At 31.7% G+C, this 17,303-nt stretch overlaps 1 protein-coding gene and 1 pseudogene across 1 annotated transcript; both read right to left on the reverse strand.

The window, feature by feature from the left end:
- Positions 1-1,050: 1,050 nt before the first annotated feature.
- Positions 1,051-6,391, reverse strand: LOC147299017 (fatty acyl-CoA reductase 1-like; annotated as a pseudogene).
- Positions 6,392-7,450: 1,059 nt separating this feature from the next.
- Positions 7,451-15,512, reverse strand: LOC147299018 (fatty acyl-CoA reductase 3-like). Its single transcript, XM_086234010.1, has 10 exons — positions 15,307-15,512; positions 15,069-15,172; positions 14,436-14,638; positions 14,248-14,348; positions 13,447-13,639; positions 9,540-9,701; positions 9,334-9,415; positions 8,656-8,922; positions 8,022-8,149; positions 7,451-7,888 (listed from the first exon to the last, which is right to left on the reverse strand). The coding sequence occupies exons 1-10, from the start codon at positions 15,383-15,385 to the stop codon at positions 7,735-7,737; spliced, it is 1,473 nt and encodes a 490-aa protein (XP_086090136.1). The 5' UTR covers positions 15,386-15,512; the 3' UTR covers positions 7,451-7,734.
- Positions 15,513-17,303: the final 1,791 nt, after the last annotated feature.

Genomic DNA, 17,303 nt, shown 5'->3' on the forward strand with positions numbered 1-17,303 from the left:
GAACCCAAAATCGCCCAAAATCTCAGAGCTAAACCATAACATAAACACTGATAAACCAGCGCTGGGCGCTCGGTACTGCAAAATTTTATACTACTGAGTGCTTGGCAATGGTCACCGAGCACCGAACGTGCGAACGTTCGCACCTGAATGTGACTGATATATATATATATATATATTCGCACTTGAATGAGACTAATATATATATATATATAGGCCCTTGACATTGAGGGATCCCTCATTTAAGGTTAAATAAGGAATCCGTTTTAAGGCTCACTTCACATTATATTTTGATAATCGGAATCGTCAACATTTTAGGTCTCCATTGAAGGATAATCTTTGCAAAAAATTAGCTTAATCAGAAACTATTTACCCATTTGATTAAATGGTCATCATTTCATAATTATTTGATATACCAATTGTTCGTCTATTTATTTGATTAAAATTAGATAGCTTAATGGTTTCCGATTAGTCTAAATTTTTGCAAGGATGATCTTTGAATATAGACCTAAAAACTAGACGGTTCGAATCATTGATATACTATATGAAGTGGGCCCCATGAAAGATTCCTTAAATAAAATTATTTGAGGGATCCTTTAGTGGAAGGGGCCTGTATACATATATACCATACCATAAAATGTGCCTTAAATTAGGTGTTTTAATGAATTTAAGGGGATTCTTTTACTAATGGGAAAATTAACGGTAATTAGAGAATGACACAATTTGAAAAGAAATATTAATTATTCGAAATGACACAATTTGTAAATAATAGAAATCTAATGGAATATTGTTATCCTACGTAGAGCAGGATTTTAAATATAGGCTTTAACTATTCAAAAAAAAGTAATGGTGTTAATTAAACTCAAAAAAAAAAAATTAATTTAATGGACTAATATTGAAATCAACCATGTCATGTAAATGAGATTTTAACACCTCTTGTGATATAAGTGTAATCTTATAATAAAATATAAAAAGAATATGGTTGGTAATGATATTTATAAAAAGTAAAAAATATTTAGAAGAAGTATACATGCAATGTGATGATTCTTCTGATTATGATTTGATAACATATTTCTTCAAGCCAGGAATGTGAGTATTCATAATGTAGTCTTCCCAATCAATGAACCGTGGATCAAAATTGAATAAACCTGCATCAACAAATCTCTCCCTCGTTGCAATCCGTAGCTTCTCTGTGTTGGTGTCATCAAAACTACATTGAAAAATATGCAAGTGTTAACGATTATGACGATAAGAAATGAATGGCTAATTAGTCACGAAACGAAAACATGCATACGTACGTACATCCCCTTGAATAGTGCATAAGGTTTGTAAAGTTCTACTAATCGCATCACCAATTTGAATTTCCGAAAATTGTTAGTATAGGAGTCTTCATAATAATGACCAAATGCTTTATTCACCAATTGTAATCCCTTAAAAGCAAATCGGATGAAAGTGATTAGCATAGAATATGGATTATAGTACTTCAATAGTAGAAATTAAGTGAATGTGAAAGTAAAACTTTTACTATTAGACCCTTAAAATCATATCAATATATATTGATCTTTGGAACAAAATAAAAACCAAGTAATGCCAATAGTCCTAGAAAATTAAAAAGCAATACAGTTTGACCTCATTTAATGCATAAGATTTAATTGAATAAAACAAATGGCTAGATTTATATATGTATTCAATGAAAAAACTTATAACTTGAAGGAGAAGATAGGAAAAAGATTGATTAATCATAAGTGAACACTTATTCCTTTCAATCCTCATAAAAATGGTGGGATTAGTGGGGATATATTTTCTCTTATAGCTTCTAATCTATTTTTTTCTCATTTTTTTTTTTTTTCAAGTTAGGAGATATTCTTCATATTCTTCCTTAAATATATAATAATCTACTCATCTACTCTATCCAATTCAATCTTATGCATCAAACAATGCCTTAATTAAGGCAAGAACAAACTTTCAAAGGAATCATGAAACGCATCACCATGTAAAGCCGGAAAATAGCCATACTGCTCAAGAGTAGGGTGACCTCCTTTACTTTGACTGGCTTGCCATTCATGGCAATCAATGGATTCTTAATAAAGTAATGGGATATAAAATTGTTAACACACAGAGATCAACTGGATTTCTCAATGACGATCCAACATGGTAAATGATTAACCCAGAACGTTGATTGGCATGAGCCACCGTGGCCGCTATCATTGAATTTACCACCATGTCAGCTGGTATCTACATGCATATTAATTAAGTTCAGAATTTGTCTTGTCTTTGTGATATATATATATGCAATACTAATACTAGACTTGTTGAATATGCTCCTTAAATTTGTTCATTATTTAGAGTGTGAATGTCAATATATGATGATTGGATTTAGTGACATTCAGTTTTCTCTTTACGAAAGAAAGAAGATTTTAAATTCAAATCTCATGAACAATAATTGTTAATTATTTGTACGTGCATCTGATACCGTAAACGAAATCAGAGTATCCATTCAAAATTAATTAACAATGAACATAGAGACTCAACTCTTAATAAACTACTAATTAAGTAAGATTATATATATATATATATATATCTTTCCCATTTGGATATATTTTTTCAGAAATAAATATGTTAGTATTTTGTTGAAAATAATGAGAGGTTGGGTGTGAACCCAAATTTGAATAAATGTAATATTGTACAGGCTTTTTATTACAAATAGTCTCCCAACTTTCACTCAAACATCAATTTGGTTCCTAAAGTACATTTTCACTTAATGTAATCTCTCATCTTTACCACCAAACATCAATTTGGTCCCTTCGTCTACTTCTGTTTAATTTTCCGTTTAAAATATCATTTTTCAAGGGTAAATACGTCTTTATATTCCTAGACACACTTTGAAAATTCGTCAAAAATAGTTTGGAACTCGGAAAAATTTTTCGAAATATCCTACAGACTTATCTGGACTAGTACTATTTTTATATGGGGTCAAATTAAAACAAAAGATTATTTTAATTTTCTAGAAATAGTTTGGGAATTTCAAATTTTTTAGAAAATACTAAACGTTAATTTGATAATTTGACCCTATATAAAAATAGTGGTAGCTAAGACGAGTGCGTAGGAATTTTTTCGTGCCCAGAGCTATTTTTGGAGAATTTTCAAAATGTACGTTTTTAGGGGTGTTAAGACATATTTGCCCTTGAAAAAATGGAATTATAAACGGAAAATTAAACATAAGTGGACGGAGGGACCAAATTGATATTCAATGGCAAAGATAGAATATGACATTGAGTGAAAATGCACTTTAGGGACCAAATTGATGTTTTGGTAAAAATTGAGGAATTATTTGTGATAAAAAGGTTATTGTACATCACCATGTAATATCATGGCATAATGACACATGCATGTAGTTGATATATCGATTAACAATTTACCATGGATTGGTGTAGATGTGTAATAAATACATTCATGTCAGCTGATCTATTTGATCTCTTTAGCATGTATTTTGAATACTACATGAAAAAACAAACATGTCCATATATAAACGTGTTCATGTAGTTGACTCACCACATCCACTATGGTCGTAGGATTACCGAGGAAGCATGTTACCTTCCCTTTACCAATAGCAGCCACTACACTGTCAATGGTTCTGTACGTAACCACAAATTAAACATATTTATTTGGTTATAACTTATAACCACATATATTTATGAGTAATTTTCTCTTTATTTCCTCAAAATAAAGAGAAAATTACTCATATATGTTATATATCCTCTAATTTGAGTGATGAGAGAATGAGTTTATTTGAATAAAGTTTGAACTTTGAAGTAGAGAACTGTAATCTTCTTGATTGAAAATGGATACAAAGGGTGGAATCAGAGGAAAAGTTTACTCCAATAATATTTTATAATGCTAGGCTTAATTGCAAGCTGCAGGTGACAAGGTGAGAGCTGTAATTAATTAAGTTGAAATGCCAAGTGGTTTGTTGGGCATACCTATTGATATGACGTATTTAACTCAATTATTTTTCTTAAACTTTTTATTTTCAACTTCTGGAATTGTAGACTGTATCTTACAGTTGTGCCCATTTGCAAGACAATTGGAAAACCCATGTGGACCACAAGTGTTTGGTCTATGAAAATAAATTTTCCCCTCTATATCGATATCCATTCAATAGAAAAGGAAAATTAAGTTATTGCTTCCAATTTCAATTCTAAGGCACATGCATTCTTATCCAGCCAAAAAAATTAAAAGGCATATGCATCCATTTTATCACGCTTAATTTGATTACCTTAAGCCTTCTATCCAACCTGGAAACGGTTCTTTGTAAGTGCTGGTCACCATAGTCGGTCGTATGATGACTAGAGGCATGCTATCCTTTGAGCTTCCTAGAATCATTTCCCCTATAGCCTTCGTGAATACGTACGTGTTGGGCCATCCATACAAATTTGCCCTATAAATAGCAATTGGTTGTTAAAAAAAAGGGAAATTTTATAATTTGCATTCCACAACAATAATATATATATATGTGTGCAGATTTTCTCTAAGATAGATATATCCGCATTTTTGTTTGTGGATATTTGATGTCTAGCGCTTGGTACTGGTTTGTTTATAACAGCCGAGCGCTGCAAGAGGCGCTCAATGCCATTTTTTGACCTCATTCCCTGACGGGTTAATCTCATACCCTCCTAGGATGTAGTATGAAGATTGTGAAAACTGCATGGTAGGTTTTAACTCTGGAATTTTGAGGTCAATATTTCAATGTTAAAACATGACATAAGCTAATAAACCAAATGACAAGTGCTTGAAGAAGAAGAAAAATAACTGTCCAGCACTCAACACTCAAAATCCATGAAAAAGTATTATGCAAGCATCCACCTAAGAGAAGGATATATATGTGAAACAACTTTTTCTTGATGTACAATAGGAGGGATAAATGCTATATTTAGTTTATATTTAGAGAAATAGGGAAAAAAGCACGTCTACAATGAGAGGACTAAATTTAACTTTAGCAATCATGAATGCCAAGAAAATGTGAGCCCCACAATCAAAAAAAGCTAGGCATGGAAGATAAATGTGTGTCAGGTGGAAGGAGGTGATAGGTGGTTGTTGTATAGTGGGTTTTATGTAGGAAAAATTATAGGGTATAATCGATATACTATTATATGGTATAATCAATCCAACGTGTAAGGGTATTATTGGACAATATATTTAGGATTTTTTTTCATATTTAGTACCTAAATTTTGACCTTTATCTTAATGTAGTACCTAAACTTTTATTTGTCTAATTAAGTACCTAAACTTTTATTTTGTGTCTAATAGATACTCATATGAATTTCTATTAAAATTGTTAACATAAGTTAGGGACAATATGGTCACTTCAAAAAAATTATATTTTAATTATAATTTTTTGTTTTTTTTGTTTGTTGTGTTTTTTTTTTTATAATTTTAAACATATAAAGAAAATAATTAAAATATAATTTTTTTAGTGACTATATTACCCCTAACTTTTGTTGACAATTTTAACAGAAATTTATTTTGGTACCAATTAGACACAAAATAAAAGTTTAAGTACTCAATTGGGATAAATAAAAATTTAGGTACCACATTAAGACAAGGGTCAAAATTTAGGTACTAAATATGAAAAAAAAACTCATATATTTATATTAGTAGGGTATAATATTAATAATATTCATCCATATTATAACACAAACACTGATTATATTATGTGGTAGTATATCGGTTATATAGAATAATTTCTCCTCATGTAAATAGAAAAAAGACCATCTCATGTGAAGGTGAATCCTACTCATAATGCGGTCCACCTAGCGCAGCCTCATTGGCCAGTTCAAAAATTGGACCATTGCTAGCCCAAATGGTCACTTGATCATTGCATGATGCAGCCAAACATGCACTGCCAAACATGATAATTATAAACTTGATCATTTTTGTGTCATTTTTGGCTGCCAAACATGATAATTTTTGGACCCTGAAATAATATTGTTTGTGTCATTTTTGTCTTAAGCATGTATCAAACAGAAACCACAGGTAGTTGAGAAGTAATCTACTTTGCGAACTAAACCAGGTCTAAAAAGTAAATATTTGCAAACCTCATTACGCAGGCGTTGCATTGCTGAGTTACAATCTGAAGCCCTTAAAAGAAGATAAAGCTTCTTCACATGTGGTTGAACCCTCAATATTTTCTCCACAAAAACTGCACCCATAATCATATATTCAAGTTAATTCGAGCCCAAGTTTTTCATTTTAGGCTAAAAAGTAAAGCAAGTGATGGAGAGGGGTATAAATTAATTAATATATATATATATATACTCTTTGCAAGATAACCAGTGGCTCCAGTGACCAAAATGCTCTTATTTTCTAGGAATCCAAGTATACTTTCCATCTCCATAATTGGAAATGACATGAAAATTTCAACCAAGACGTACGTAACTGATTACATATATGGCCAAATATGAAGCGAAATATTTGTCTATATATAGAACACTTCACAGTTTTTTTTTTGAATTTTTATTGTTTATTAAGTTGATTTTTTTTTTTTTCTCATTGGCTGATCTGTTTGTGAGAAAATTAATTAGTAGCTGATTTCAGGGGACAGTCACTAATCAGAAGTGTTGGTGTATATAGTTCCTTTGGGTCTTACCATAGGGCACCTCAATGTTTTGTTTTTTTTTTTTTTTTTTTCTGTAGATGGAGAGTTCTCATTATTACATGGAAGAGCCATTTCAAGAATTATATTTATACAAGGTGTCCTTTAATGGAATCTTTGTACGTGAATGACTAAATTGTCCTTGTTTAATTTGTTTGGTGGCTTTTGGATGAAGCCATTTTTTATAAGGAATTGTAAAACGGAATGTGAATGGCAGAAATGAGTGAATAATTAATATACTTGTAAAGTGTGCAAAAAGGTTAAGTGTACTATAATTTTTTTTATTATATGTGTATAATGCACCTCTTTAATATAGGTAGAATCCAATATTGTATAGGTGGACTCCACATCTATTTAATTGAGATGTGATACAAAAAATATGGTAACACTTTACATACATTACTCGTAATCTTATAGCATGTATAAGAGAAGAGTTTGAGTTTGTTGAACCTAGAGAAGGTGCATGCTATGTGTATAATCCGTGTATATGCATGTATCTCAACTACCAAAAGCTAGCTCTACTATGCTTTCAATGGCTGCTTTCTTCCTGTTTTTTTCTACCAATTTTGACAAAATTGCTTAACTTAATTAAGGTGTAGAATTGTTGAAGTGGCCAAAAGAGAAAAAAAAGTTTAAGAATTGTTTTTAGAGTTTATATATACAGTATATAGTTTTCTTTTGCTCATTAGATGCTCATTGTCCTATAAACGCCAAACAATAAGAGGCCACTTTCATCTTATAAATCCCATGAACTCTGGTAAGGGGAGTACTTGAACTGAGTAACAATTAAAAAGACAAGGGTACTTTTACCAACAAAACCAGTTGGCACTTTAATTCATATAACAAACTATATCAGTCACAACAATTGTTCATCATACTCATGTAAAACAAAATAACAATCTGTCATAAATAATTCGTACACTTTGAAGAATGTAATTCATATAATGCGAATATAGGGAGAGCCATTGTATATTGCCTTTGAGTAAAATACACTATGTAACGCTCCAAACCAACGGATTTGAAAGTATAAATACTAAATGGAAGAACTAATTAGATCATAACCCAATTCATTTTTGGGTAATTGATCATTTAAAAACGTGTTTGACGACTCCAGCGACATGGGTATTGATGAAGTAGTCTTCCCAATTTATGCACTTGGGGTCGAAGTAAAACAGGTCTGCCTCTGTGGTGCTTTCTCTCACTGCCATTCGCAACTTCTCTGTGTTCATATCATCGAAACTGCATGTATATATGCAAGATTTAATTAATTAGTTTATAGTAATTAAGGTTCATTAAGTTCATAAATATAAATTTAATTAAGGTTAATATTCAGACTGAGAAGCCAAATTAATTAAAAGAAACATATACATACACTCCTTTGAAGAACAAGTATGGCCTGTAGAGTTCCACCAATCTCATCACAAATTTTATCTTTCTATTGAGATCCACATACATGCCCTCGAAGTACTGGCAAAATGTTGTATTCACCCATTCCAATCCCTATTGTGGGAAAAAAGAAAAGTTGAATAAGAAGATCGAATAGTATTAAGATACAAGACATAGAACTTAAGGTGCAACTTGTGATTAACTTTATTATAATTAAGTACCAAGGTAATAGAAATCAATGGGTATTTTGTGCTCGGCTAAAATTGTGCATTGATTGTGATTGAAAAAGTTATTATAAGTGCCGGTTATATATTATTTTCTTATCGATCATAATATGCAATGTAGGTATCACAGTTATGTAATAGGTCATAAATACATTTTTGTGAAAGATTTTATTTATTAAAGTAACGGACTCATACAGAAAATTTTCGATTGGATTATCACTTTCCTTTTACCATGGGTTGTTTCATAATCGAATCCTCAATTGGAGTCACATATTTTTTGTTTTTTTTTACCACATTAGAAAAGATGTGCTAGAATTGAAATATTTTTCTCATATATATAATCAATATTGACAATGGTTGCAGTCTAATTTGCAAACCAATATATTTAAAGCAAACCTTTAAGAATAGCATGTAACGGATGGTCATGTATCTGTGAAAGCTAGCCATGCTGCCCAAAACTGTGACCTTGCCGACCTTGACTGGCTTTCCATCTTTACTAATCCATGGTTTATTGGTGAAGTAACGGAAGCCCCATTCGTGAATATCACAGTATCTTACTGGGTTTCTCATAGAGGAACCAATTTGATAAATTACTTCACCAGGTTGATTTGCATGAGCCACCATCGCCGCAATTATTGCATTCACCACCATATCAGCTGGTATCTGTATATTACTTGAAGTTAATTTCAATGGTTTTGATAATATTGATAGCATGAATTAGTTTTTTTTCCTTTATTTGCTAATGAAAACTATCATCCAATTATGAAAAATTTGTATATCTAGTAGCGTAATGTGACGACTAGACTAATGTTAAATATATCATATTTTTTGTACCACGTTCATATTACATCTCTAATAAACTTCACACTAGCTTGTTTGTGAGTCTTAAATCTATTGGAAATGTGATATTTAGCTAGCCCACTCTATATTAAAATCTTTCCTCTTCATTTGAACATGTAGTTTAAAAAATGTGGTCCAAATAGTTTTATTTTTCTCACATATAAAGTGTGAAATATACTATTTAATTATATGGCATGAATAGTGATAAAATAAAGAACAATTTTATTAACTCACCAGATCAACAGTTGCCTTCATATCGCAGAGAAAGCATGTTAATTTTCCTTTACCATAACCAACTACAAGGCTATCAATGGTTCTGCACGTAACACAATATCAACACAAAACATATCAGCAGACGATTCGAACTTGTATTCTACATGAAATATTCAGCACAACCGAAAACTAATTAGTTAATAATAGGGAAGGGTTTTGCAACACACCTGATGCCTTCAACCCAACCAGGAAAAGGTTCCTTGTAAGTGCTGGTGATGATGGTAGGGCGTACGATGACCACAGGTAGGTTTTCTTTTAGTTCTCCTACCAGCATCTCTCCCATTGCCTTGGTGAACACGTATGTGTTTGGCCATCCATATAAAGTTGCCCTAACAAATTATTTACAAAACAGTGCCATTTAGAATTTACAGTTTAAGTTTGGAAACAAGCAAAAACAAACAAAGTTTTTAATCCAAAACCTAAGTTGAATCACATATGGTAATGGGTGTAGTATTACTACACCATTACTTTATGGGTAAATACTAAGTCTTTATGGGTAAATACTAAGTAATGGTATAGTTTTAAACAGTTAATTAGAAGTATGTCCAATTTTGGAGGGTCATTCAAACTAAAACCATATAGGAATTTAGATTTGTACTTAAATTCAATTTTTAAGGCTAAGGTCCAAAAAATAAACTTTTTAAAAATTTTGACTCATATTATCTCTTAAAATTAAGATAATTAATATGAATTAATTTTAAAAATTATGAAAGATAATATCCGTTAAGACATTTTTAATTTTTACATTTTTTAATTAAAACATTCAAGATTATCTAGTTTTTATGTTTTATAATTTAAAATAATAAAAGATAGTATCTGTTTAAATTATACAAATATAAAAAAAATGTATTAACCCACAAAATCGAAAATAATCAAACAAGAAAAAAAGTATATATAGGTACATTGTACCAATACCTGGGTTGGTATATATATATATATATATATATACATATTCGATTAGGTGCACACCAACGCATATGCGCACCTGATCCGAACGCTCAGTTTCCACCACTGATCGCTCGGTCATGTTGCTTCATTTCTCGAGTTTTGACGGTAAATCCCTATTTTTTCACCTCATCCCCTCCTAAGGTATATAATGGGCTTGGTGGAGGTATAACATAAACGCCGACAAACCATCGATCAATTGGTACAATTGAAATGTTCCCATAAAGAATTTTTTTTCTTGTTTGATTATTTCTATTTTGTGGGTTGATGCATTTTTATTAGATTTATATAATTTAAATCTCACAATTAATTTTAGGATAATATGATACAATTAAGATATTATAATATTATACTATTATACTATTAAGATAATATAAAACTAGGATAAAATTAAGATTTAAATATCATTAATTTTAGGATAATATTAGACATTTTAAAAATATCTTTATAATATTTTTGGACCTCAGTTAAAAATAAAAAAGCATTAAAGTATTAGTCTAAGAAAATAGAGAAAATTGGACCGTCTTGTCTTTGTCTTGTGAATCACCCAGTTTTAAATGGTGTAGTATTTCTTTTTGTTTCTTTTTGGGTCATGCAGAAGAAGAGATTCATAAGCCCAACAGGGTAAGGGACAAAGCCCAAAACAAGGCCCAGCAGAACACAAGCACTAACAGACAAAAGATAATGCAATCAGTGGTGTAGGATATATGCAATTATGCAAAGTTGGGTATCTATACATCACATGAATTTTCAATATATTTACTAGAGGTAGGTCTTGACCAAGAATATTATTGGAGGTGAGAAAAATTTTTGGTTTCTTGTTTAACTTTATGCATTAATAATTTTATCTTTAAATACTTTTTTTTTTTGTTTTCAACTTGCTTTATACATTGATAAAATAGTAATTGACTCATACAAAAGTCGTAGACGCATGCATATACTTTATAATTACATAAAAATTTTAAATCGTATATACACGCATACACTCTCTGCATGCAAGTATGCACAAAAATTTCCTATTTTTTAGGGAGATATATAATTCAAATATAAGTTATTTTATTCTTAAATTTATATGTATATGGGGATCTTAAATGTTTTGGTCATGGCCCTCATGGGTATTCTTTATTCATCTGAGACAAGCACTAAATGCATGTGCTGTAGCCTACCACCATGCACAAATTAAAGACAACTCTGCTATCAAAAACAAAAATTAAAGATAATTCATTATTTTTTTCTTGTCAAAAACCAACTCCTATTGAGCTAAAGGGATGGGTTCTAACATTTATGGGACCAGTTGTGACCAAAGGAAAAGGATAAAAGAAAAGGTATGGACCAGTTAATTGTGGTCATTTACTCATTTTCTAACAGACAAACTTGTGAAAATTATGCATTTAAAAAGAAACTTGTGAAAATTATTTTCTGTATGTGTTTTCATAATTAAAGTTTTGGGTGGGTGTTCATACAATTCCTTACTTAGACAAATTGAGAAAAGTACAATTCAAGGGAACAACTAAAATCCATGGTGAAGTTTTAATCTTTGTAACATGTACTATCAAAAGTAAGAAAGGAAATAAATCTATTTGGCACATGTTGGGAAGTGAAGCAACCAATCTTTCTGTGGTAACTAGCTTTAAATGTTTTTAATTAGTTTATTAACAAGAAAGAGAGATTACTCTCACTCCTTCCATCACCATTTGGACTAGGTTTGAAAGTGTAAGTTTTTAATGAATGGGAATTGGTATAGGTTTTTAATGCGTCTACACAGCGCATGTGAGGTGTTAGGTTTTATGTCTCAATCAACTTTCCCACATCCCCTTCCTTATTAAAGCCTAACCCCAACCAACTTAACACATGGACTGATCTGCCAGCGTTTGTGTGAAAAGAGAGAGATGTACGCACTCCAGGCTCTGTTCATCAATATCGGAAGATGGGGGCCATCTCTATGTTTGGTGGAGAGTCAATTGGGGGGTTTAAATATTCTGAGGCAGCGTTGGGTTGCCCATATCTGTTTCACTATTCCTTCATTAAAATAAGAAACCATAGTATCAATGGCCTTGGAAACAGCAAACCCAAACATCAATAAAGCCATATCCAATTTTGTGGGAAAGGAGGGGGGGGTACTTTCTTTGTGTTTTTGGGTACTTTTGGAAACTAGATGATATTGGCTTGGATATAAATCTTACTGAACATAAAAATAGCTTAGAGGTGGCATTTTTTAAAAGGTAGATATGTTTCTAGTAGGATGTAGTTTCCCACCGTAAAAAGTGGATGAATGACATCCACTGTCCGAATGGTAGAAGGTCTCCAAGAGTAGACAGCTAAGGACATCTTACAGTAGGACACTATCTATTTGTCTGGGGCTATAGATTATAATTCAAGCTACGGTCGATGGTCTACCTAAACGCCCCAAAAATTAAAGGCATGCACAGTCAACGGTTTGAAGTTGTTATTGTAGTACTAGTTCTAAAAGGTAAGGCAAGGGTCAGTCTAGCACACATTGGAGCAATCACAAATACATATGACCCGAGATGACCTTTAGAAGACTGAATTTTATAGGGTTTCAAGTTCAAGATTTGAGTAAATAATAGTCCAAGTCTAACCTCACCATTAAAACTTACAGTTGGGTTAATTACAATTTATCCACTCAAACTAAATTTTTTGACACTTTGCTCTATAGATTATATTTCGTCAAATACATAACCCTGGCCTTTTCGTCAAAAAAATTCAAATGGACTGTTATTTTTGCACTCGTGGCGTTGTATTTGAGCGCCACATATGCGAAACTAACGGAGAATACTATTTTTTGATGAGTTGGAGGTCTTCTGTTTGACAAAATATAGTTCGGGGTTTAACTGTCAAAAATATTAGTTTGGGAGGCAAAGTGCGAACCCTCAATAGTTTGAGGGGACAAATTGTAATTAACTCTTTACAGTTTGATCTTTATTTTTAAGACTTATATTATGTTGTCAATCTGGTACGTACCATACATTAAAATAAGAATTCATTTAATCATTAATTCATGTTGACGGTGTATAAAAATGATGTCTCAAACTGTCTGACAAGAAGGAAAATATTTTGCCTAATATATATAAACATGTGAAAGGAAGGAGAAAGACTATGTTGACAAACCTTTTGAGGCCAAAATCTTTGAGGGCTTGAGTGATTGCTGGTTCTGGTGCTTCCTCTGATCTGAGTTCTTTGAGTTTTTCCTGCACCACCCTGATTTCATTGTTGATGTCTAACCCTGAGGCCCCATTAAGCGTCTCACCCATCTGGTATGGGCTTTCTTGCAAAAGTCCTTCTTTCTCACCACAAACATAAGCTGAAAAACCACAAAAATCACTCTAAACCACAAATACGTAAAATCACTAAAATTTATCGCTTATTTGATCAGCAACTTGGCTTAAACATAAATCCTCCATTAATACTAATTATTTGGATAAATACTGCATGTGTGTAATATATATACATATATATCCCATATACATATGTTTTGTATCTAAAAAAGACAAACAGATTAGGTGTATAATATGTACATATCGGTATAATATACAAGTAAAACCGTATAAGATTAAATTGTAAGAAACAAAACCCAAAATAAACCATATGTTTTTCTCCAAGATTTATGCATGGCATTCCGACTTCAATCCATCACTATCATTGACACTAAATTATTTTCTTAGTAAAAGTTAGTTTCCTTAAACTATGTGAATCAAAATAAAATTTGATTGTAAACCCTTTTTTTATTATTATATATCGGATTTATAAACTTATATTTGAATTAAAGGACAGAAAAACATAAAAAATATGTATCATTTTCAGAAAGGCTATATTCAAAGCAATTAAGGAGGAAGTGGATCAATGATGAAATCAAATTAAAATTAATTAAGAGACAGGAAAACATATGCAAAGGGTTATATAGATACTGACCTGTGGATACGTGGACCAGCACCTTTAATTTAACACATAGCTTAGCAAAGTTCAAAACATGCTTAGCTCCCAAAGTATTGAGACTCAGTGCCACATCATATCTACACAATAAAATATTATTTTAATTAGAATTCAATTAATTAATTAAAATTTGATGCTAATTATCCACGAATATAGATTTTAATTACCTTTCATCGAAATTGGTTGTTGCAGCCAAGTTTACAATGACATCTACCTGACTCAACATCTCTTCCCTCAAGTTAGAATCTTTCAAGCCCAAATCCTCACGAGAAATGTCTCCAGGCACCACAGTCAGCTTTTCTGAGATAATGGAATTCATACCTGCTCCCCATTTTTCCCTCAACACTCTAAATAAGTCCTTCCCAATTATCTACAATTATACAAGTATAGCAAAAAGTGGTCACAAACTTGAAATAAATGACAAATATTTTTTTATTTTATTAATTTATTCCATGCAATTTAAAATTCGTAATCTTGCTCCTCCCTAGCCCATCAACAAAAATTAATAACAATAATTCCTTAATTTCGTACTTATTTTAGTGTACCTACTCTTTCTCAAAATATACAGATCGAACATGAAAGGCTAAATTTTGTGCCATTCTTGTCTGTTTGGTGTATGGTAACTAATTAAAGATAGAAGCAAATTAAAGTAAATGCATTTCAATTCATTCAATAAACTGAAAGCTAAATATACATATTTGTACCAATATGTTCTCATTGTGATCGTTAATTGATTAAGTTGATTCACAGTCTGACAAGATTACTGTTTTATAAGTGAATATTGTTCTGTATTTGCATACTTCATTATGCAAACGCTGTGTGGCGGACTTTGTATCTGCAGCTCTTAAAAGAAGATAGAGCTTCTTCACATTTGGTTGGACCCTCAGTATCTTCTCCACAAAAACTGCATTCAAATACAGTCATAGCTGTTAGTACAACAACAAACACAAACTCAAACTCAAACACACACACACACACACACATTGAGATACAAAGAGAGAAATTAAGATGTAGTAGTAGTAGTAGTAGTATTAGTACTCTTTGCTAGAAAACCAGTGGCACCAGTGACTAAAATGTTCTTGCTCTCAATGAACTGGAGTATACTTTCCATCTCCATTGGAGATTGATTAAAATGTGAGAGAGATAGAGAGAAAGAGAGGGGGGTGGGAGATGAAGGAAAAAATAAGAGAGAAAGGAAGAGTGTGTTGAATTACTGAAGCCAATTGCTGAGAGGCTAGTGGTGAGGGACAAATTGTACAAGCCAGTATTTCATTTCATATTATACTGGGAGATCGAGCAATTATGAGGTTGAGTGCACGCAAGTAGTTGACAGTTGTTTTGCTTTGGTAGCTAGATTCATTTAGAGTGAGGGTTAATTACTTCAATTATTTTATATATTATTCTACAAATTAAATAAATAGTAAATAATATGAAAGATCCCACATCACCTTCTATATATTTTCTTGGTTCTTTCCTATCTGCAGGTTTACGTAAGTACATGCTTAGTTACTAAGTACTAACTATCCTTACCATTTGGAGAGAAGGTCGCCTACACTAACCTAATGAACAAGTCAAAAATTAATTGAGTCCAATCTTGAAGTTAATTTCTAGGTCTGTTTGGTTTGCGGGGATGGGAAAATTGTTCCATTCCCAAATTTAACGAGTACAATTTTTAAAAAGTAATTCATGCTTCACAGGAAAATGATGCCCCAAAAGGAAAATATCGAAATCCTCCAACCAGCTTGGATTTTTTTTTTTTTTTTTTGCCATTTGGAAAAGCATTTTTTCAAATTTTCAAGATCAATACTTATTAACAATTGAAAATACCAATTCTGTTTAGAAAACAACAGTTGGCATTTGGTTCTTTATTAAGGGTAGAAAAACAGAACAATTTTGTTTCTTATTTCTACATAAACTAAATATGGGAATGAAAATAAACATAGGAATGTGAATCATATATGCACTCCCTTCCCCTCGAAAATGAATTGACTATTGATTTTCCAAGAATTTTATTCCGTAAACCAAACAGAACCTTAGTGTTTATATCCAAAACCATTAGGAAATCTAACTCGAAAATAATTGACCATGAGTAAAGGTTAGTGTGGCTTGACTTAAACCAAATACACGGACAAAGTATTGGATCTAGCACGTGGACTAACTACATTGATACCATAATGGAGCATCCAATCCAAAATCAACTTAGAATAGGTAGAGGGCTTTTTATCGCAAATGGTCCATCAACTTTCACCCAAATATCAATTTAGTTTTTAAAGTGCATTTTCACTCAATATGGTCCTTCATGTTTACTACGTACGCACATCAATGTTGTCCTTCCATTGTATTCCGCCCAAATTTTGTCAAAAATTTTCATGTGCAATTCACGTGACCCTTTTCTTAGGGGCTTTTTTGGTCTTCATATGTCCCATAACCACCCAAAAAGACCCTACAAATTTTCTATCACACTTTAATTCCAAGTTCACCCTTAAAAATACTAAAAAAGATTAAAAATAGAATAATTTAAAAAGACAAAAGAATAAAAAATCGTCTCTAACTCGAGTCTTAAGACATCTAGAGAGAGTGTGTTAAGACAATTTTTATCCCCGAAAAAAGGTTTCGTGCAACACACGTGATCATTAGTTATGACAATTTAAATGGAATTGAACAGTAATACAACATTCATGTGCGGTAGTATATATGGAGGACCACATTGTGTGAAAATGCACTTTAAGAACCAAATTAATATTGTTGTCAAAGTTAAGGGATCATTTGTGATAAAAAGCCTAGGTGATAGATCTGAAACTATATAGTGACCCAAGACTTAAAATTCATGATATCAAATTATACCTCTAAAGAAAGAGAAAATTATACCTCTAAATCAAGACAAAATAAAGATAAAGGAAGAAAATGGAAGATGAAACAAGAAGAAAGAATATATAAGAAGAAGATTGAAGAAGGATGACAATTTTATTTACCTTGTTATCAGAAGTTCCAAGAAAAATATACAAACATGCAGATGTATATATCTTTGAAAAATG

Source organism: Dryas octopetala, chromosome 1, assembly GCF_963921425.1.
Source record: "Dryas octopetala chromosome 1, drDryOcto1.1, whole genome shotgun sequence".
Taxonomy (NCBI): domain Eukaryota; kingdom Viridiplantae; phylum Streptophyta; class Magnoliopsida; order Rosales; family Rosaceae; genus Dryas; species Dryas octopetala.